The following is a 19558-nucleotide window of genomic DNA, read 5'->3' as shown; positions in this document are numbered from 1 at the left end:
CCACCCGAGCCTCCTGCGCTATGGAACGCTTTAGCGGGCTCTAGCGGGCTAGTGGACGGCGCTATTGCTGGGTGAGGTTCTGCGTTAAGGGACGGGGCGAGGGCCTAGAGCTTGACTCTATCTTTGCGAGATGCTTGGGGATCATGTTGTGAGAGAAGATGGAGGAAGAGAGTGTTATTTCAATTTGAGCGAATTGTAAATATACAGTTTTATTTTATTGATTTGCTATTTGATCTATTCATTCATGACAACCAACGGCATATGCCTATTGTTCTATGCTTGTGTTGGATAGGTAGAGTGCTAGTATAGCTCCCTACTTCATCCGTCCTCCTGTTTGTTGCCTTGTAAACGCCGTCAGCCAACCGTTCCCAAGGCCAGCTGCAGCCATCGATGGGCTGCATTTCTTCAGTGACCCAATCCGGCCTCGTTCTAGACGGGGTTTCGTTTCAACAAAAGATCAATACAATCAAGGCACGTTGCACAAAGGGTCGCGGCAGGGCCCTCCGGCATTTCCCCGTCATCCTCTCCGCGTTGCAAAACCAAACCTTCCTCAAGCATCCTCAAGCATCATCACCTTATTCTCTGTTCCCTGTTGAGCTTCTCGACGTCTGAATAGAGCCCAGCCCGGCCGCCTGTAAAAAGAGCTCCAGCACTATCTGCTGCCGTTCAGCCTGGTCCATCTGCCAGGATCGGCGGGTTGTCACAGGTCGGGTTGCAAGGGGTCCCCCGAGCGGATCCTCGCCGTACGAACCTGTAACTCTCTCTCTTCTGCCTACCTTGCCATTCCAGCATCACCGTCTCCCCAGAGGCTGAAGAGACAGCTCTTCCGTTTGTTTCCTTTTCCTCAGCCGTCAAGAGTCCCCTGGCCTGGAGAAGCCTCCTAGTTCGTCCCCGCCGGCCCTCCTGAATTATTGCCTTGTGCCTGTGCCGCATACGAGCAGCTGGTAGCACGAGCAGCCTTTAGTACATAATACTGACCACCACTCAGCTGAAGGCAGCTTGAGATACAAAGGCCTTCCACCATCCCCCCCACTTGGCCCAGCACGCACCTTCGACCCCGCAGCCAAGCAGCTTTTTGGCTCAGCACACCGAGACTTCCATACAGCATCGCTTTATACGGAGCCGCCCTTATAGCTCCCCAAAATCTCACCCTCTTGCCAACGACCGGACTGGACTGTTTCTCCTACAACAACGTCTGCATCTTTGCGTGCCAAGCTCCTTCATCCTGTTAGTAGCTGTGTCGCCCGATTCACGTCCTCGATGCAAGAGAGCCCTCAACTGACCGCATTAGTTCGCTGAGTGGAGTTGCGCTTTAGATTGTCGACCGCTATCCGCACATTAGCCTGCGGGCATCGACGAGCAATCTACAACCAGACAGCCCACCGAACGAGGCCTTTGTCACCCTTTTCTGAACTCTGGTGTGCTTTTGCGTCTTTTGTTTTCCTGTTCGCCGCTTCGTTTTCGAGCTTTTCTGAGAAGCACGAGCGAGAGCCTCTACAAGCGAGCTTTCGGAATTGCCCTCACCTCTTCACAACCACAAAAACCACAACGGCAGTCGATTTAGGCCCAAGCCGCCAGCCCGACCACCATGTCTCGGTCGACCGCCCCCAATGCGTCAGCGTCGCGCAAGATCTCCTTCAATGTCAGCGAGCAGTATGATATTCAGGATGTAGTTGGTGAAGGAGCCTACGGTGTTGTTTGGTAAGTTTTTTTGCCTGTTTCTCGCCTGCTGGTGACGCTGGGACACGCCGTTTGCTAACACCGATTTGACTTGGATAGCTCCGCCATTCACAAGCCGTCAGGACAAAAGGTTGCCATCAAGAAGATCACCCCCTTCGACCATTCCATGTTCTGTCTGCGAACCCTGCGAGAGATGAAGCTGCTGCGCTATTTCAACCACGAAAACATCATCTCCATCCTCGATATCCAGAAGCCTCGAAGCTATGATAGCTTCAACGAGGTCTACCTCATTCAGGTATTTTATCCCCTGTGAAGCTCCGGGAGTCGCTGCAAGCTTCTGTCTGCTTGTTTTCTTCTCCCCCATTTCGTTTGGCACCTGTGCTCACCATCAACTTTCGCGTAGGAACTCATGGAGACGGATATGCACAGAGTTATCCGCACCCAAGATCTATCCGACGATCACTGCCAGTACTTCATTTACCAGACGCTGCGTGCGCTCAAAGCTATGCACTCGGCCAATGTTCTGCACCGAGATCTCAAGCCCTCCAACTTGCTGTTAAATGCCAACTGCGATCTGAAAGTCTGCGATTTTGGTCTGGCCAGATCTGCCGCTTCCCAGGAGGACAACTCGGGTTTCATGACGGAATATGTCGCTACGCGATGGTATCGTGCGCCCGAGATCATGTTGACCTTTAAGGAGTACACCAAGGCCATTGATGTTTGGTCCGTTGGCTGTATCCTGGCTGAGATGCTGAGCGGCAAGCCTCTGTTCCCTGGCAAAGATTGTAAGTGCCTGATCACAGATGGAGGCTTTGAGTCGAAGACTTGACCAAATGAACAATGCGCTAACACAAAGGCTCTTCTAGACCACCACCAGCTGACTCTGATTCTGGATGTGCTCGGCACACCCACTATGGAGGACTACTACGGCATCAAGTCTCGGCGAGCACGAGAGTACATCCGCTCGCTGCCTTTCAAGAAGAAGGTGCCATTCCGCACCTTGTTCCCCAAGACGTCTGACCTGGCACTCGACCTCCTGGAGAAGCTGCTTGCATTCAACCCCGTGAAGCGAATCACGGTAGAGGATGCCCTCAAGCACCCATACCTCGAGCCCTACCACGACCCTGAGGACGAGCCCACTGCGCCTCCGATCCCGGAGGAATTTTTCGATTTCGACAAGCACAAAGATACCCTGAGCAAGGAGCAGCTGAAGCAGTTGATTTACCAAGAGATTATGCGGTAAAATCAGAAAATTCTATTTGAAGGAAGGAGATTGATGAAGCACATGGTTGAGTGATGCCGTGTTGAGAAACTGAATTAAAGCGGAAGCATTTTCTTGAGGATATAGAGCAATTGAGACTGGCAAAGAACGGAAATATATTTCTTGGCTACAGTAAGCCGAGAAGGTGGAGGGAAAGGGAGGGACGAAATTTGAAATGAATCAATACACTGGCTTCGGGTGCCTCTACTTTTTATTATCTTGTTTTCTGTTTTAGTATATATATATATATGTATTCTGGTTCACTACATGCATGCAGTCTATATTGATTGTTGACACGGATGATGTAGTAGATGGCATGCTGTACGTTTGCGGAATCATTTTCGGACTTGGGTTAGAGGATCTACAGTACCTAGGACGGTAGGAGATGAAATGTTTGCACCGCGTTGGAACAGTGAGATTAACGACTTGTACTACGATAGATGTGTTCAATATCTATCTACCTATAAAGTAGGTAGTACTCAGTCAATGTTTCATCAGGTGTCAACGTTCAAAGATTGATACCGGTAGATTGCGCTCTGCCGTTGAAGCCGTGAAGGCGCCGTGTATATTTTTAGCAGCACGTGCTACTGCCTACAGGCACTGCTAGCGCGCCTTGCTGCTTCTGGCAGGTCCCACTGCAGCAGCCAGACAGCGTCAACTTGTTGGCATTCTAGTGGCCTGTTGTCACCATCCTCCAGCCACCACCACCGCCCAGGCACCTCTTGCGCAGGTACTTGCAGCATCCGCGCCGTGGACTCTGATCGCCAACCATCCTGGGCAGCATTAGATCAGATTGCCCTTGCCGGTTCTCCCTTTCCTTCTTCTCTTTCCATGGCCGTTCGGCATTTGTTCCACCGCTGGCGGGTCTCATCTTTGGATACGTCATAACGTTTTGGACCGCTAAATACCAGAGTGCGGAAGCTTTGCGTTTCCCCATACGGCCACGTACCTAATTACCAAGCTTAATATCACCACTACCACCTCTATCGTCAGAGTGGTGCTTTGCAATCAAGGGATAGCTGTCATTGCTTACGCCTGTTCCAAAGGCGGCTACACTGAAAAGCTCCAACGGTGGAAATACAACATCAAATCCGGCAGCAATGTGGAGTTTGATGCGGCGCTGGTCGACAGAGGAGACACACGTCCCCAGCCATCTCGATGAAGGCGAAGACCAAGATAACAACCCTCGCCGCGCGGCGACCCTGAAAGATGGCATTAACGATGTCTACACGCCCATGATCCGCACACTGAGTCCCTTCCGCCCTCCGCCGCTGGATCCAGTCATACTCCACGGATACAAGGACAGCACGCCCGCGGGATCGAGGCTGCTGACGACGGTGGTGGCGGAGGAGATTCGGACCATGGTGCCGGAGCGGCTGCGCATCACCGAAGACTGGCGCTTGGTGTATAGCATTGAGCAGCACGGCACGAGCCTGACGACTTTATACCAGAAGTGCAGGCAGTATGAGGGCATGAGGGTGGGCTTTGTGCTGGTTGTGAAAGACCAAGAGGGCGGGGTAAGTTTTTTGAGAATTGGCAGATGAAGTTGAAAGAGGCGTTTCCAGTGTTTTGTTCTGACTTACCTATCTACCTATTGATCTAAGCGGTACGTTGAGGAATAATTGCTGACAAAAAGCCATTAAACAGACATTTGGCGCCTATCTCTCCGAGTACCCTCATCCGGCTCCATCCTATTTTGGTAACGGTGAATGCTTCTTGTGGCGTGCCTCGACATTGACGTCTCTTCCGCTGCCACCGTCGGCCGACACGACGTATTTGACGCGCAGTACGACGCTCGCCCCCCGCCTCGATCTGGGGCTTCGACACCAAGATCGATAGATACGACACCTGGCATTCGCTTCAAGGCGTTTCCATACAGTGGCCTCAACGACTTTTACATCAATTGCGAGACAGGATTCTTGAGCGTGGGGTCTGGCGGTGGACATTATGGCCTGTGGCTGGACGACTCGCTTGATGTGGGACACAGCGCGACTTGCGAGACCTTTGGAAACGAACCACTCAGTGACGCAGGGTCCAAGTTCAGCGTCATAGGCGTTGAGCTTTGGGTGATTGGTGCATGAAAGAAGAGTGCGGCTTCTTTTTTTTTATTGTCTGGTCTATCTGGTCTACGGCTCTGGCGGGGGAAACACATCATTTTGAAAGGGCTTGATGCTCTTTCCACATCTCCTGGAGCTCCTTCTCCTCCGCTTCATCTTATTTATATTGGGATGACTCAACCAATTTTTTTTTTCAAAGTGGAATAAGCGGCGCAGTTTCACAGCATAATGAATCAACGGTATCAGAAGAGTTGAGGAAGTGCATCATATCATAGGATCTACGTCAAATCCGTGTATATACCATGCCAGAGCTCATGTCGAATGCGATGATGAGTGAGACGGAGAACAAGCGAAAGGCATATGAGGCTGACCATGGCCAGAAAGAGGTGGGGAAGAGTAATAACAATGCTTGATGCTTAGACAGACAGATGATTTATACTATGATACCCAGAAACCAAATTGAAAGAGCGCTATTTCCCACCATCTATGCCTCTCTAATGTCTACTCTTACAATGTTATAGTGCTATAGTCAGATGTGCCATGTCCAGCATTGGCTTTCCCCAAGCTTGTGTTTCCTCCTCTTGCTTGAATTACGTCTCGTCGTAACAGCTTCTCAGGAGGTTCTCTCCCGGAATGCCACTATTCCCTCCAACAGCCCCTCTGGTGTGGGCGTCTCAGCGCAGACATCAGGCTCAAAGTCGAATTTCTTGACCAAGTGGCTCCTAGTCGTAGGCCCAATGGTGGCTACAAACGTCTGCTCGTCCCGCCGTCCAGGCACAAATTTCCCCGTGGAGGCATCTAACATGCCAAGACCGCGGAGCATGCTGTCACAGCCCGTCGGCGAGAAGACAATGACCCACCGAGAAGAGCTGGATCGCGTCCTTTCTAGTACGGTCGCAAAGTCTTGAGGGAACGATTCTATCTCGCCAGTGCTGTAGACGATTTCCTCAACGATGGGAATCTGCTTGTTGTTAGGCAGAGAAGGGTCTATCAGGGTGCGCGGGATGATGTCCCTGCGCTGTTCGCCGACGAGGAAGAGCAGCGGGGGTAGGCTGGAAGGGTGATGATGCCACTCGGCGTAGTGGTCGAGGATGTAGTGCGCGAGGGCATCGCCGTTGCCCGTGTGGCTGCCAAAGATTTGGAGCGGGGGCTGTTGGGAGACGGCTGTGAGGGCGCGGGTGGTGGCGGGGCCGACGCTGTAGATGGGGATGTGTTGCAGGTGAGGCCATTCTGGGGAATCTGTTGAGAAAAGTAATTATTAAGAAGTTATTTTCTTTTGAATCCGGCAGTGTTGAAGATGGAATGAGTATACCTTTTGCTGCTTCGTCTTCGCGCACGACATGTGCAAACGCCTCCACTGCCCTCTGGGAAGTAAATATGATGCCGCCGAATTCGCAGTCCGGGCTCGTGCCGATGCGCTTCTGGCGGAGTAACGTTCGGAGTTTGTCTACCCCGGCGTCGTCAAATTGGTGTTGTAGGACTGGTACGAATGTTGGTTCGAAGGAGAGGCTGCTGCTGCTGCTGTTGCCATTGCTGGATGCTCTTGAAAAGAGCTCTTCATATGCGTCTGTTGGACTTGATTTCGTCTTGAGCAGCAGGACTGGGATTGGCTGCTCCGGATTGGACGCTGGTGGAGGTGACATGTTTGCGGAGAGCTTAATGTGGGATGATGGTGGTAGTTAAGGCAAAGGGCATTTGACGGTTGGTCAATTGGTGCTGGGATCTGCGTGAGGGAGTTCAATTGAGAGGCTGTCCGCTTTGCGCCGTTTTGAGCTTATACTGTAAGATGCTTGAACAAGATGGCCGACGCCAGGAAGGCTGTCATCATAGCTCAGACGAGATCCCGAATTAGAACGTGGGGCTGTTAGCGCAGTGGCTTGGAGGGGCATATCGATAAAGGAAAAAAGTGTCCCGGAGCTAGGAAAGCCTCAAAGGCCGTGTGGGCTGACAAATGACATTCAATCAATTGTTCAACTAGTAGTAGTCTTTAGTGTGGCCATTTTTATAGATCTCTATTCCAACCTTTCAGCCTTTTCTTTTTACGATTTGCTTGATGCTTACTTGGGGCTTACGAAGAGCGTTGTTATAGTGTGAGAGCGGGAACTCCTAGACAATGGCTGAGGCTTCACTTCGAGACATCACAACGGCGCTGCCAGCTTCGGCGCCCTCGGCTGCTTCCGATGCCGCCGACCAGCAGCCCAAGAAGTTTCCCAAGGGAGTGGTGCTGGGCAAAGATGGCAAGCCGTAAGTGCTCTCTATACTTTATCCTCCGGCTGTGTCTGTGCCTGTTCGAGCGCGGAGTAGCAGCAGCACAGTTGTACAGACAAGTCGAGAGTCTGGCATTAACAAAAGCGTAACCCTGTCTACAGATGCCGAAGCTGCACCTCGTTTGCTGCATGGGCCACGCAGGCCAAGGACCAGACCAAGAAGGACGCAGTTCCCGGCAGCAGAGCCGTATCCACCGCGGCCGTCGCCTCGGGCCCTCCAGCCGACTGTCCGCCAGATGTCGAGACTCTCGGCCGCAGCACCTGGACGCTGCTCCATTCCATTGCGGCCTCGTACCCAGAGACGCCCTCGCAGACGCAGCGATCCGACCTCCTGAGCTTTGTCGGGCTGTTTTCCAAGCTGTATCCGTGCTGGGTCTGCGCCGAGGACTTCCAGGGCTACATGGCACGGCAGAAACCGCAGGTGAATTCGCGCGACGATTTTTCGCAGTGGCTGTGCCGCGCGCACAACGACGTGAACAAGAAGCTGGGCAAGCCGCAGTTTGACTGTTCACGCTGGGATGAGCGCTGGAGGACGGGCTGGAAGGACGGTCGCTGCGACTGATGGAGTGGCTGTGAATTTTTTTTTTCTCCGACTGTACGAGTATCATTAGATGGCGCGAAGCAAGGAAAACGAAAAGAAAGGAGGCAAAGTCTGCGGCAAGTGCATGCAGCAGTGTACGATTGTGAGCGAGGTCGATTCAGCTCAATTCTTTTGGCAGCATATACCGACGGCGTTATTTTCCCAGAAGCGTTGGGAATAGGGGCAAAATAGACAGATACGATGTCGTGTTGGGGGCATGGTACGAGGACGGGATGCGTTATCATGCAGGCTTGTTAGTGTGCGTGTACAAGTAGGCATGGCATGGTGGTGAGAGCCTTCACGGCGAAAGCATGCCACTGTGTTTGAACAGAAAACTCTTTACTCAATGCCTGCGACGGGTTTGGCCTATCGAAGCCTGTCGACTTATCAATTTCCACTATTCTGCATCCCTTCAGCGCATACGAAATACCGTGATCTGATCGGTGCTTGAAACAGGCCCGTCTGAGAAAACGACAGCGCCGGCCGTAATTGACCGGGCGGCTGCCGAGCAACGTTCCGATGGATCTAGATGGCCTGAAGTGCCCCTCCCAGGCTCTGCAGCGACCCATCGCCGATTGACGGCGGCACTAGCGGCCTGCATGGGCCAACTGTAAATCGCTTGATGGCCTTATCGCGGGCCTGCTGCCGGATTACATCACTATCACCACAGAGGCGCGTCTAAAGGTCAGATCATGCCTGCCGGTGGCATGAGCAAAACGTGCGCGCATGGTGGGGTCGTTTTTTTTTTTCTATTACGGCGCTCAATGCCGATTGCTGTTCTGGGACAGCTTCGAGACCAGTGGGGGAAGCTTCAATCGTTTAGGTGTTTTTTTGCTGTTGCAGCAGTAATGGGAAGATATATATCGGCATTCGGCCGCTGTTTGGATGATGCTGCCTTGTCTCTCTTGTGCCCACAGACAACAATTTCCCTAGGACCACCTCCTGTATAGAATACATTCTACTCTACAAGTTGCCTCTTCAATCTTCTTTTTAGAGCAGCAGCATTGTCATTATTACCTACCTACTTACCCCTCCATCTGATACGTACATTGTCGCCAACACACCTATAAGCCTCAATACACAACATCTACGATAGCGACGCCCATTGTTTAAATCATGGCCAGCATCAACATCAGGGTGCAGAATCTCGAGCAGCCCATGGACGTTGCCGAATATCTCTTTCGGCGTCTCCACGAAATCGGCATTCGCTCCATCCACGGCCTTCCAGGCGATTACAACCTCCTTGCCCTCGACTATCTGCCAGAATGTGGCCTGAGATGGGTTGGCAGCGTCAACGAACTCAATGCGGGTGAGTTTCAATTGCATTTGATTTGATATGATATGGTGGTGTAGTAGCTATCCATATATCCATCTGAATAGCCATCCATTGAGGAACATTCTCTTGCTAACTGGTGCGACTTCTCCCAGCTTATGCTGCTGATGGCTATGCCCGTGTCAAGCAGATGGGAGCGCTCATCACCACTTTTGGAGTGGGAGAGCTCTCAGCCATCAATGGCGTTGCCGGTGCCTTTTCGGAACACGTCCCAGTCGTTCACATCGTCGGCTGCCCTTCCACCGTTTCGCAGCGAAACGGCATGCTCCTCCACCACACGCTCGGAAACGGTGACTTCAACATCTTTGCCAACATGAGCGCTCAAATCTCCTGCGAAGTGGCCAAACTCACCAATCCCAACGAAATCGCTACCCAGATCGACCATGCCCTCCGCGTTTGCTTCATTCGTTCTCGACCCGTCTACATCATGCTTCCCACCGATATGGTCCAGGCCAAGGTAGAAGGCGCCAGACTCAAGGAGCCAATTGACTTGTCGGAGCCTCCAAATGATCCCGAGAGCGAAGCATACGTCGTTGAAGTTGTTCTCAAGTACCTCCGTGCTGCAAAGAACCCTGTCATTCTTGTCGATGCTTGTGCTATCCGTCATCGTGTCCTTGACGAGGTTCATGATCTTATTGAAAAGACAAATCTCCCCGTCTTTGTCACTCCTATGGGTAAAGGTGCTGTTAACGAAGAACACCCAACATATGGCGGTGTCTATGCCGGTGACGGCTCACATCCGCCGCAAGTTAAGGACATGGTTGAGTCTTCTGATTTGATACTGACAATCGGTGCTCTCAAGGTACGTGCCCATGTCTGATGCTTTTGCCCTCCGCTTATTTGCCGATTATCTGACTTCTCACACTCTTACAGAGCGACTTCAACACTGCCGGTTTCTCTTACCGCACCTCACAGCTGAACACGATTGATCTACACAGCGACCACTGCATTGTCAAATACTCGACATATCCAGGTGTCCAGATGAGGGGTGTGCTGCGACAAGTGATTAAGCAGCTCGATGCATCTGAGATCAATGCCCAGCCAGCGCCAGTCGTCGAGAATGAAGTTACCAAGAACCGAGATAGCTCACCCGTCATTACACAGGCTTTCTTCTGGCCGCGCGTTGGAGAATTCCTGAAAAAGAATGACATTGTCATCACCGAAACTGGAACAGCCAACTTTGGCATCTGGGATACTAAATTCCCGTCTGGTGTTACTGCGCTTTCTCAGGTCCTTTGGGGAAGCATTGGTTGGTCCGTCGGTGCTTGCCAAGGAGCTGTTCTTGCGGCTGCCGACGACAACAGCGATCGCAGAACTATCCTCTTTGTTGGTGACGGCTCATTCCAGCTTACTGCTCAAGAATTGAGCACAATGATTCGTCTCAAGTTGAAGCCCATCATGTGAGTATACATCAGTACAAATACACACTTGCTAGCTGAACAGTATAACTGACTCTTTCCTTTTCAGCTTTGTCATCTGCAACGATGGCTTTACCATTGAACGATTTATTCACGGCATGGAAGCCGAGTACAACGACATTGCAAACTGGGACTTCAAGGCTCTGGTTGACGTCTTTGGCGGATCGAAGACGGCCAAGAAGTTCGCCGTCAAGACCAAGGACGAGCTGGAAAGTCTTCTCACAGACCCTACCTTTAACGCTGCAGAATGCCTCCAGTTTGTCGAGCTATATATGCCCAAAGAAGATGCTCCTCGAGCATTAATCATGACGGCAGAAGCAAGTGCGAGGAACAATGCCAAGACAGCGTAATGAGGGCCGCCATGATAGCTGGTTATCATCTTTTGGATTGTAATAGACCTGATACGCATAGATCAAGGCAGGTACCGATCATTAATCAAGCAGGTTTGGACGGGGAAGGATTTTGAAAATGAAGAAAACGACGGGATGATATTTGGATTAACTGGACATTATAAAGTACCTATAAATTTGAAGTTCAATTTTTTTTTTCTCATAACGTGCTGTTCTATCGTGTGAGTTGGTTTGTGAGCTGCTTTAGAGTACCCGAGTTGATGTGATCACGTGACGTTCACTCGAATCCGACTGTGAGAAGAAGTTCTCGGTACCATTCTCGTGCCTAAACCCGCCTCCTAAGTCTAGGTACCTGCTACTCTTTCGCCGTATCTAATCGCCAGGCTTCAAAATAAAATACACTGTCCTTGCGAGCTCATATTGCATCTTATACAAATTGTTTTTCACGCATTTCGTCCGGCAATTCTGACTAAGAGATCAATTGAAATGGCGGACACTGCATCAAAAAGAAAACAAGGCCCTGGGGGAGCCGACGGCTCTGCTTTCAAGAAGAGAAAGGTATATATCATGAATCCATGCGTCTTTCTTAGAGAAAATCTCGACCTCGTCTCCTATGTTCTGTATAGCATTACCATATTATGAGGCGAAATTGAAACTAACTGAAGCTACTGAAAAAGGAGGGCGCAGCTGGAAGATGGAAGACGCCGGCTCAAAAGGCAAAATATGCCGGCAGAGTGGAAATGGGCACCGCGCTTGACGTGGGCGATGAAGGCATTTGGGTCACGTATGCCAGAGGTATGAAGTGCAAGGCAGTCCGAGAGTTTACAGCCATGTGTGAAGAGGTAAGAGCGTTATTTGCAATTTCTCTAGGTCTTTGATAGCACGAGCTTTTTTTGCTGTTTGATGGGGGGTTTAACTAAATACATTGATTGATAGTATGGTGAAAAGATGTACGGCATCAAACCACCAGTTGACGCATCAGAGGCACAGGCTCAGTCCGGAGATGAAGCAGAAGACATTGAGACGTCCATTCAAAAGGAGCTTGACGCGATGAAGGAGTCTCGGAAGCCCAAAGAACGAAGGGTCTTCTCGCCGGTAGCAGTCGCGATCGAGTGCGTCTTCTTCATGAAGACGATGAAGCCGGTGGACCCGTATCAGCTGGTCCTCCGGATCTGCAGGGACGCGCAAGAGTGCCCCAGCCCCAAGGATCGCAAGTGCAAGTACATTAACCGACTGACGCCTGTGATGGACACGGACAAGGCGACGGAGAAGGGGATTCAGCGAGTCGCGCGCAAAGTTCTTTCATCGTTTTTCAGCTTGAATGACGAAGAAAAGGAGGAAGAGGACGAGGACGAGGAGAAAATGACAGCAGAAGGCTCAGATGAAAAGACGGAAGAAGTAAAAGAGGCGGCTCAAACGGCTGAGCCGGTGACAGAAGCCCAGCAAGCTGAGGCATCTCCCGCTTGTACTGTGAGTTTTGACTTGGGTTGAGAGGGCTTCTTACTCTTCTTCTCAAACAGAATTGTGACTGACGTGCAACATGAGCAGTATGCTATCCGACACACTTTGAGAAATCACACCATTCTCAAATCAGAAGCAGTCATCAAGATGATTGCCGGCATGGTCAAGCCCGAGCATAAAGTTAACCTCAGAACCCCAGACAAGGTTATCCTCGTCGAGATATTCCAGGTATGTCGCATCATTACTCCTCGAAACCCCCTTTTATTCGCTGATCACGGCGCGTGATGAGACTCGAGTACAATAAAAACTGACAATGCGTGAATGATAGATGTTTTGTGGAATCTCTGTCGTCGACGGCAAGGAGTGGGAGGAGCTGAAGCGGTATAACATCAATGCGCTCTATGACATGACGGGCGAGCAGAAGAGTGGCAACCCGGGGAAGGCCGCGAAAGAGGAGGCGAAAGAGGAGACGAAAGAGGAGACGAAAGAGGAGTAGATCAGATTCGAGCTCTTTGACGTGGGCTAATCGCTGCTTGTTGCTTGGGTATTGGCATCTTGGCTTCATTAGAAAAGAAGAGAAACATCATATTGTACGAGCAAGGAGTATTTGGTATAATTAGCTTTAGATATATGGTAGTTGTTTATCTCAATTGGTAATTCATATTGGCGGATATACCTTCTTTGATACGTAAACGCAAAGTTGACACTCTGATAAAGTCCGCATTACTTGGATGTAGTTCTAGTTGAGTTTATAACCTCTCTTACTCGCCCCCTTCGCTTCCACTATCCTCATCACGCGGCAGCTGGAAACCCATCAGCCCCATCAGATTTCCCGCGGGACCAGCCATACCACCCTGGCTCTTGAAACTCTCGAGCAGGTTTTTGGCCAGGTTGTAGTCAATATCGACCTCGTCGTCGTCGTCATTATCAGAGTCATTGGCTGATTGGGCGTTTTGTCCTTGCAGTGGCTGTTCTTTCTCCTTGCCCTTCTTCTCTGAGCCTTCTTTTGACTTAATGGCACGCCCAGCGGTTGGTGGATCGAGCTGAAGGGTGCCGTACTCCTTGAGTTCAGCCTCCATGCGAGAGGCGAGATCCTGAATATCTCTATCTTCTTCCGCTTCACTGTCGTTTTCGCTGTCAGAGTGATCTTCTGCAGCCTTGGTTTTACTTCCCTGCACTTCTTTCCTAGTGGCTGTCGTTGTAAATCCCATCATCTCCCTCATCATTCTAGCAAAGGCCTCCTCGTCAAAGTTCACCTCTTCGTCCTGATCATCTTCCTCCTCTTCCTCATCGTCGTTGTCAACGTCCATCCTGTCTAGCTCAGCACCATCCAATCCTGCACTATCGTCATTGAGGAAAGCTTCAAAACGCGAGACAATCTTTCGCAAATCTTGTTGAGTCTGTGACTCGCCGAAGCCAGATGCCCCCTTTGAAGATGCTTGAGCTTGTTTGCCCTCGAGTTCGCGCTCGAAATCCTCGTAATTAATATCAAGCCATGAATCATCGTCGTCCTGATCAACTCGATCCCACAGCTTGATGTCGTCATCAGATGGTAAGACTGAGCTTCTATCTTCTTGCAGGTCTTCTAGCATTATGGCCATCTCACGGACAACTCTGCTCTTGCTATTTTCTGCATCCTTGGCGAGCATCTCAAAACCACACGTGAGTTTCATGCCAGTCTCTAAGCGCTCAACCCTTTTCAGCTCTTCATTTGATGATAGATTCTCGTTTTTAGTACTTTTGAATACGGATTCCCATCTCGGCGGTGTATCGAATCTTTGAGATTTGAGTTGAGCGTAGAGAGTTTTGCTAAATCTCACGCTGACTGTGACAAAGTCTTCTGGGAGGAATTCTAGGGGTGTTGATGACGATAAAATAGGCTTTAAGGAGTTGGCGTCTCTCAGATAAAAGCTCTCGACAGCAGGAGCTATAGATTTTGGCAGAGCATGTACAATGGAGGCTACTGCTCGAGGAATTGTGACAAGAGAATGGTGGATAGAGTTGGATATTTGCTCAGGGTATTTCTTTAGTCGATGAAACGCTTCAGAGTCGATCGCAGGAATATGAACAAGTGCGTCTGTATTTGACCGTAGAAAGGTTACGGCTTGCAGGAGCGACAGCTGTTCTTCCTCTTGGGAACGCATAGAGGGCTCATCCTTGGTCTTGGAGTTGAGCGGAATGAGAAAAATCTTTCCGAGGTGAATCCATACACGGTAATGGTCAATCTCCGGACTTAGCCACCTGGGAAGGACATTGGCGGCTTCTACCAAGAGAAACTCTCCATCAGAGTCTCCGACTCTCACCCAAAGATCCGAATGGGCTTTGGATAATTCACAAAGCATATAGACGATAAGCCACTCATCTTCTATGGCATCTCCATAATCAGTATTGCCATGCAGAAATAGTAGTCCTAGAAGATCGTTGTTAGAACAGGTGACAGAATCGAGAGCTACAGCCATAGCAGGATTCGGACACTAACCATTTTCGCTCTTGAACGAGATCTCAAAGCCCTTGCGTTGCCAAATGTAATCCTTGGTGAGGGACTGAACGAGTTCTACCACAGCTTTTCGGATAGTTTCAAGGCGAGGGCGTTTTTTACGAGCTTCGGCTTGCTGGCTGTCTATCACAAAAAGCATGTACTCGACAGTGTTTTCCGGTAGCTGCCCAGCGATAGCAGCCTCCGTCTCGCCGACATTGCCGTCTGCAGACATGCTCACTGCGAGAAATTTGACATATGGATACTGAATGGCATCGACATGATGAAATGGTGGGACTTGCAATGGACGCAATGGATGCAAGTTTGAGAAGTGTCAATGTCGTAGTTCTTTCACGGAGTGCCTAGAAGAAGCCCCACGCTGGTAAAAAATCGCTGCACTTACACGGCCACTGACTAAACGGCCACTACTACAACACTTTACTGTTGGAAGGTGTTATTGCAAGTATCTGTTAATTTCCCCAAGGATATCTCTAGATTTCCATTCTCCGGAATAATTCCTGATCCATGTAAACTGCACATTTTCTCCTCGTAATAAATTGGCTTCTCTGACTTCACCCGGCTGATGATATCAGAGCTGCAAGGATGCCTTAGTCATGCAGCCACTAGTTCACTGACCCCACGACGCGCCCGTCGCGGTCAACGCGCTGCCGTAGAAACAAGTTTAATGGAATTTGGGAAGCCAGCATCGGCATATCGCGTATCAACCATCAACCAGAGGGGCGTGCAAGATGCACATGACGATGACGGGATGCGCTTCTGTTGATATTTCTCTGATCTCGACAATTACGCTCCTCTGTCTCTGATTGTCGCCAGCCCCTCCTCCATCATACGTACTCTACACATATCGCAGCCACCGACCATGGCCCCACGCAAGCGATCACGGTTGGCATCAGGCCTGGAAAATGGAGAAGATATTACCGAAGTTATTGAGGCCCGGGCATCGATGGCAAATGATACACAGCCGGTAATTACTTCGAATACGTGCTCAAGAAACATGGCGGGTGGCTGACCCTCGCGGTGATAGAGAAAAAAGGTGCGGTATTCGGCTGGCCGTTCAGCGGAAGCTTCAGGCAGCAGAGCAGCAGATGCAGAACAAGATGATGTCTCCTCGAGCTCTGCTTCCGACAGTGAAAACGGAAATGGCGACGACGATGACGACGAACTCCCCGCGTCCCCTCCTCAGACTCAGTACGAACTTATGAGAGACAATGGCTTCCGGCATCTCGAGAACACAGACTGGGACGACCAGCAAGCTACGCAGAAACTGAAGCGCCGCACCACGACACAAACATTTGACAACATGGTTGCCGAGAGCGGAATCATTGAGAGCATTACATGCTTCAACTTCATGTGCCACGAACGATTGCATGTGGAACTTGGCCCTCTGATCAACTTCATTGTTGGAGAGAACGGTAGTGGCAAGAGTGCTGTTCTGACGGCTCTTACTCTGTGTCTCGGTGGCAAAGCTAGTGACACCAACAGAGGTGGTAGCTTAAAGTCGTTTGTCAAAGAGGGGCGCGAACACGGAAGTCTGGTTGTCAAGATCAAGAACGCTGGATCCGATGCTTACCAGCCCGATACATACGGCTCATCAATCACCGTTGAGCGGCACTTTACCAAATCGGGCGCCAGTGGATTCAAGATCAAGAACGAGCAAGGCAAAGTTGTCTCAGTCAAGAAGCAGGAAGTCGAGGAAATATCCGAATGGTATGCCCTGCAGATAGGGAATCCTCTTACGGTTCTCTCGCAGGATAATGCGAGACAATTCCTGAATGCTGCAAGCCCGGCACAAAAGTACAAATATTTCGTTTCTGGCGTTCAACTCGAGCAGCTGGACAATGACTATAAAATGTCTCAGGACACGTTGGACAAGACTCTTATTCTCCGTGACGATCTTGACGAGAAGATAGATGTTGTCAAGAAGGAGATGGACGATGCTCAAAGACTTGCAGAGATCGCCCAGAAGAACCAGGGTCTTCGTGAAAAAGCAAGGCACTATAGGAACCAGCTTGTCTGGTCTCAAGTAGTTGAGCGAGAGAGAGAGTTAGAACAACGGAATGCTGATATAGTCAGACGCGACAAAGAACTCGTTGATTTGGAAAGGGGCACCGTGACAGCGTCAGCCAAACTCGAGGAAGCTGACGAAAGGCTTGCTCGGGCACAAGAAGCTCGAGAGGCTCTCAACAGTGAGGAAGAGACTTTCGAAGAGAAAATGTCAGCGGCAGAGATTGCATGGAATGACGCCAAAAGAAAACAGACGGAACTGCAGCGTGAAGAGCGAGATGCTCACATGCGACTCAAAACCCTGCGGACAGACATACAATCCTGCGAGAACAAGATCAAAGAGGAAGAAAATCGTTTGGACGGATCGACAGGCTCAGCGCGGACCCAGAAAGATCAAGAGCTTTCCGAAGCGCAAGCCAAAGAAAAAAATATCAACGAGCAGATCGCTGAAGCCAAGGCCAAAACGCCGGCTTTGAAGAACAAGATTGATAAAGCCAAGGAAGCTTGTGAACATGCAGATCGTATCGTGCAAGACAAACGTAAAGAGGTGGTTATGGCGCAAAAGGGCGTAAGGGAGCTGGAGCAAAGTAGTGGTTCAGCCTTTGACGGATACGACCAAGAGCTCCTTAACTTCGCCAGACAAGTTGAGAAAGACAGCGGGTTTGAAAGCAAACCGCTGGGACCCCTGGGCACTCACATTACCCTTCGAAAGCCAGAGTGGTCTGCTCTTCTCGAGAAAACCCTTGGAGAGACTTTGAACGCATTTGTTGTGAAGAGCAAAAGAGATCATTCAAGATTATCAAATCTCATCCAGCGACTGGGTTTGAAAAGGCAGCCACCCATCTACATTGCCTATGGTAGTTCAATTGATACTAGGGCTCAGGAGCCAGATGCCGAATTCGACACTATTCTCAGAGTCTTGGAATTTGACCATGATCTCATTCGGACACAGCTTGTTATCAATAACCAGATTGAAAAGGTCATTCTGGTCAAGGAGCGCTTAGAAGCGGAGCGAGTGATGATTGATAACGATGGTCCCCCTCGAAACGTGACGGCGTGCCTTTGTTTCCATGACGGCAGAGGAAAACGCGGCCATGGTCTAAGAATCACTAATCGATCTGGAAACATCAGCACCTCCCCTGTCACACCATATGGCTTGCGGCCTCGCATGCGTTCGGATTCAGCCCAGCGGTTGGTTGTGCAAAAGGAGAATCTCAGACAGCTGGGCTTGGAGGTGAAGGAACTCATGACCGAGGAACGTCAGGCACGTCAACGACTAAAAGACTATGAGTCGGAGCTTTCGTCGCACAGGAGCGAAGTCAACCAACTAGAAAGCGATTATCGCCGAGTCCAGGCGGATATACAGCGGATATCACTTGACCTGGATGCTTTCGAGGGTGTTGACGGACGACTGGTTGCACTACGGGAAGAGCGAGAAGCAAAGCGCACCGAAGAGGAGCAACTTGGTCTGCAGTATGGTAATCTGAGACTTGAAAAGCGAGACCTGAGCCAAAAAGCAGAAGAGGCCAAAGCACGTCTCGACGCGGAAAAGGATGTGCGTAAGGACCACCAGAGTCGCGTCGCGAAAGCGGACGATAAGGTCAAGAAGTATGAAGCAATGCGGAAGATTACAGTCGCTGAAAAGAATGCCGCCTTTGAGAGGCTAGATATTGAGCGACATGAAAGAAGACGAGCAGAGATGAGGCGCGATCAGAAGGTTGCAGAGGTGGCAGATTTCATCCAACAAGCTCAGCAGGCATCACCGGATCGCGTTCACATCCCTGAGGACGAAACGTATGAAAGCCTGGAGATCAAATACCAAAGGGTTTGCGAGCAACTTGCACAGCGAGAAGCTCGACAAGGAGCCACGGACCAGCAGATTTATGACCGAGCCATTGAGGCCAGAACGAGATACGAAGATGTCATGAAGAAGACGAGGGACGTTGACGAAACCATTTCAAGCTTGAAGCAGGCAATTGAGCACCGACTTCATCTATGGCGACAGTTCCAGAGGCAAATTAGTGCTCGAATACGTATCCAGTTCAGCTACCTTCTCAGTGAGCGTGGGTTCAGAGGTAAGATCGATCTCGATCACAAGGCTAGACGCGTCAACATCCAGATTGAACCCGACAAGACTCGGAAACACTCGTCGGGACGCAACACGAAGACGCTGTCGGGAGGTGAAAAGTCGTTTTCGTCAATTTGTATGCTTCTCTCTGTATGGGAAGCCATTGGTTCGCCGATCCGATGCTTGGATGAGTTTGACGTCTTCATGGACAATGTCAATCGAGCAATCAGTACGAATATGCTGGTATGTCATGTGCTGCTGAAATCGTAGAGATTAGAATGATGAAAGCTAATGATTTACACATAGGTGGATGCCGCTCGTCGATCAGTGTCCCGACAGTATATTTTGATTACGCCGAACGCCATTGAGGGTCGAGCCAAGCTTGACAAAGATGTCAAAATCATCCGGTCAGTTTTTATCAAATACCTTCTTTTCTACCAATGTTTTGACCTTCTATGACTAACTGATTGTCACTTTCTACAGCTTGACTGATCCCCGCCAACGTACCCTCATCTAAGTCAACATCAAGGTGTTTGGAAACAAGCGCCACTCAAAAACATATCAACGAGAAGCATTAGCTAG

The 19558-nt window shown here is 50.2% G+C and overlaps 8 protein-coding genes across 8 annotated transcripts; 6 read left to right on the top strand and 2 right to left on the bottom strand.

Moving 5' to 3' along the window:
- Positions 1–281: 281 nt before the first annotated feature.
- On the top strand, positions 282–3215 carry TrAtP1_008078 (uncharacterized protein). Its single transcript, XM_014086506.2, has 6 exons — positions 282–883; positions 989–1227; positions 1292–1701; positions 1780–1975; positions 2084–2465; positions 2547–3215. The coding sequence occupies exons 3-6, from the start codon at positions 1589–1591 to the stop codon at positions 2921–2923; spliced, it is 1068 nt and encodes a 355-aa protein (XP_013941981.1). The 5' UTR covers positions 282–883; positions 989–1227; positions 1292–1588; the 3' UTR covers positions 2924–3215.
- Positions 3216–4041: 826 nt separating this feature from the next.
- TrAtP1_008077 (uncharacterized protein) lies at positions 4042–4780 on the top strand (the record flags this gene model as incomplete). Its single annotated transcript, XM_014086505.2, has 2 exons — positions 4042–4458; positions 4589–4780. The coding sequence occupies 2 exons, from the start codon at positions 4042–4044 to the stop codon at positions 4778–4780; spliced, it is 609 nt and encodes a 202-aa protein (XP_013941980.2).
- Positions 4781–5611: 831 nt separating this feature from the next.
- On the bottom strand, positions 5612–6641 carry TrAtP1_008076 (uncharacterized protein; the record flags this gene model as incomplete). The annotated part of the gene is made up of 2 exons (XM_014086504.2): positions 5612–6237; positions 6311–6641. 2 exons carry the CDS (start codon positions 6639–6641, stop codon positions 5612–5614), a joined length of 957 nt encoding a protein of 318 aa, XP_013941979.1.
- A 470-nt stretch (positions 6642–7111) lies between these two features.
- TrAtP1_008075 (uncharacterized protein) lies at positions 7112–7827 on the top strand (the record flags this gene model as incomplete). Its single annotated transcript, XM_014086503.2, has 2 exons — positions 7112–7242; positions 7368–7827. The coding sequence occupies 2 exons, from the start codon at positions 7112–7114 to the stop codon at positions 7825–7827; spliced, it is 591 nt and encodes a 196-aa protein (XP_013941978.1).
- An 819-nt stretch (positions 7828–8646) lies between these two features.
- On the top strand, positions 8647–11147 carry TrAtP1_008074 (uncharacterized protein). The gene is made up of 4 exons (XM_014086502.2): positions 8647–9154; positions 9274–9980; positions 10052–10578; positions 10646–11147. The coding sequence occupies exons 1-4, from the start codon at positions 8962–8964 to the stop codon at positions 10944–10946; spliced, it is 1728 nt and encodes a 575-aa protein (XP_013941977.1). The 5' UTR covers positions 8647–8961; the 3' UTR covers positions 10947–11147.
- On the top strand, positions 11145–13037 carry TrAtP1_008073 (uncharacterized protein). Its single transcript, XM_066113771.1, has 5 exons — positions 11145–11504; positions 11624–11788; positions 11883–12416; positions 12495–12635; positions 12736–13037. Exons 1-5 carry the CDS (start codon positions 11433–11435, stop codon positions 12901–12903), a joined length of 1080 nt encoding a protein of 359 aa, XP_065969859.1. The 5' UTR covers positions 11145–11432; the 3' UTR covers positions 12904–13037.
- Positions 13038–15212, bottom strand: TrAtP1_008072 (uncharacterized protein). The gene is made up of 2 exons (XM_014086500.2): positions 14887–15212; positions 13038–14817 (listed from the first exon to the last, which is right to left on the bottom strand). The coding sequence occupies exons 1-2, from the start codon at positions 15116–15118 to the stop codon at positions 13169–13171; spliced, it is 1881 nt and encodes a 626-aa protein (XP_013941975.2). The 5' UTR covers positions 15119–15212; the 3' UTR covers positions 13038–13168.
- Positions 15213–15763: 551 nt separating this feature from the next.
- TrAtP1_008071 (uncharacterized protein) lies at positions 15764–19493 on the top strand (the record flags this gene model as incomplete). Its single annotated transcript, XM_066113770.1, has 4 exons — positions 15764–15868; positions 15929–19219; positions 19283–19383; positions 19460–19493. The coding sequence occupies 4 exons, from the start codon at positions 15764–15766 to the stop codon at positions 19491–19493; spliced, it is 3531 nt and encodes a 1176-aa protein (XP_065969858.1).
- Positions 19494–19558: the final 65 nt, after the last annotated feature.

Source organism: Trichoderma atroviride, chromosome 4 (assembly GCF_020647795.1).
Source record: "Trichoderma atroviride chromosome 4, complete sequence".
NCBI classification, from domain to species: domain Eukaryota; kingdom Fungi; phylum Ascomycota; class Sordariomycetes; order Hypocreales; family Hypocreaceae; genus Trichoderma; species Trichoderma atroviride.
Note: the sequence above shows the minus strand (reverse complement) of the source record. Positions and strands in the feature narration are given on the sequence as shown.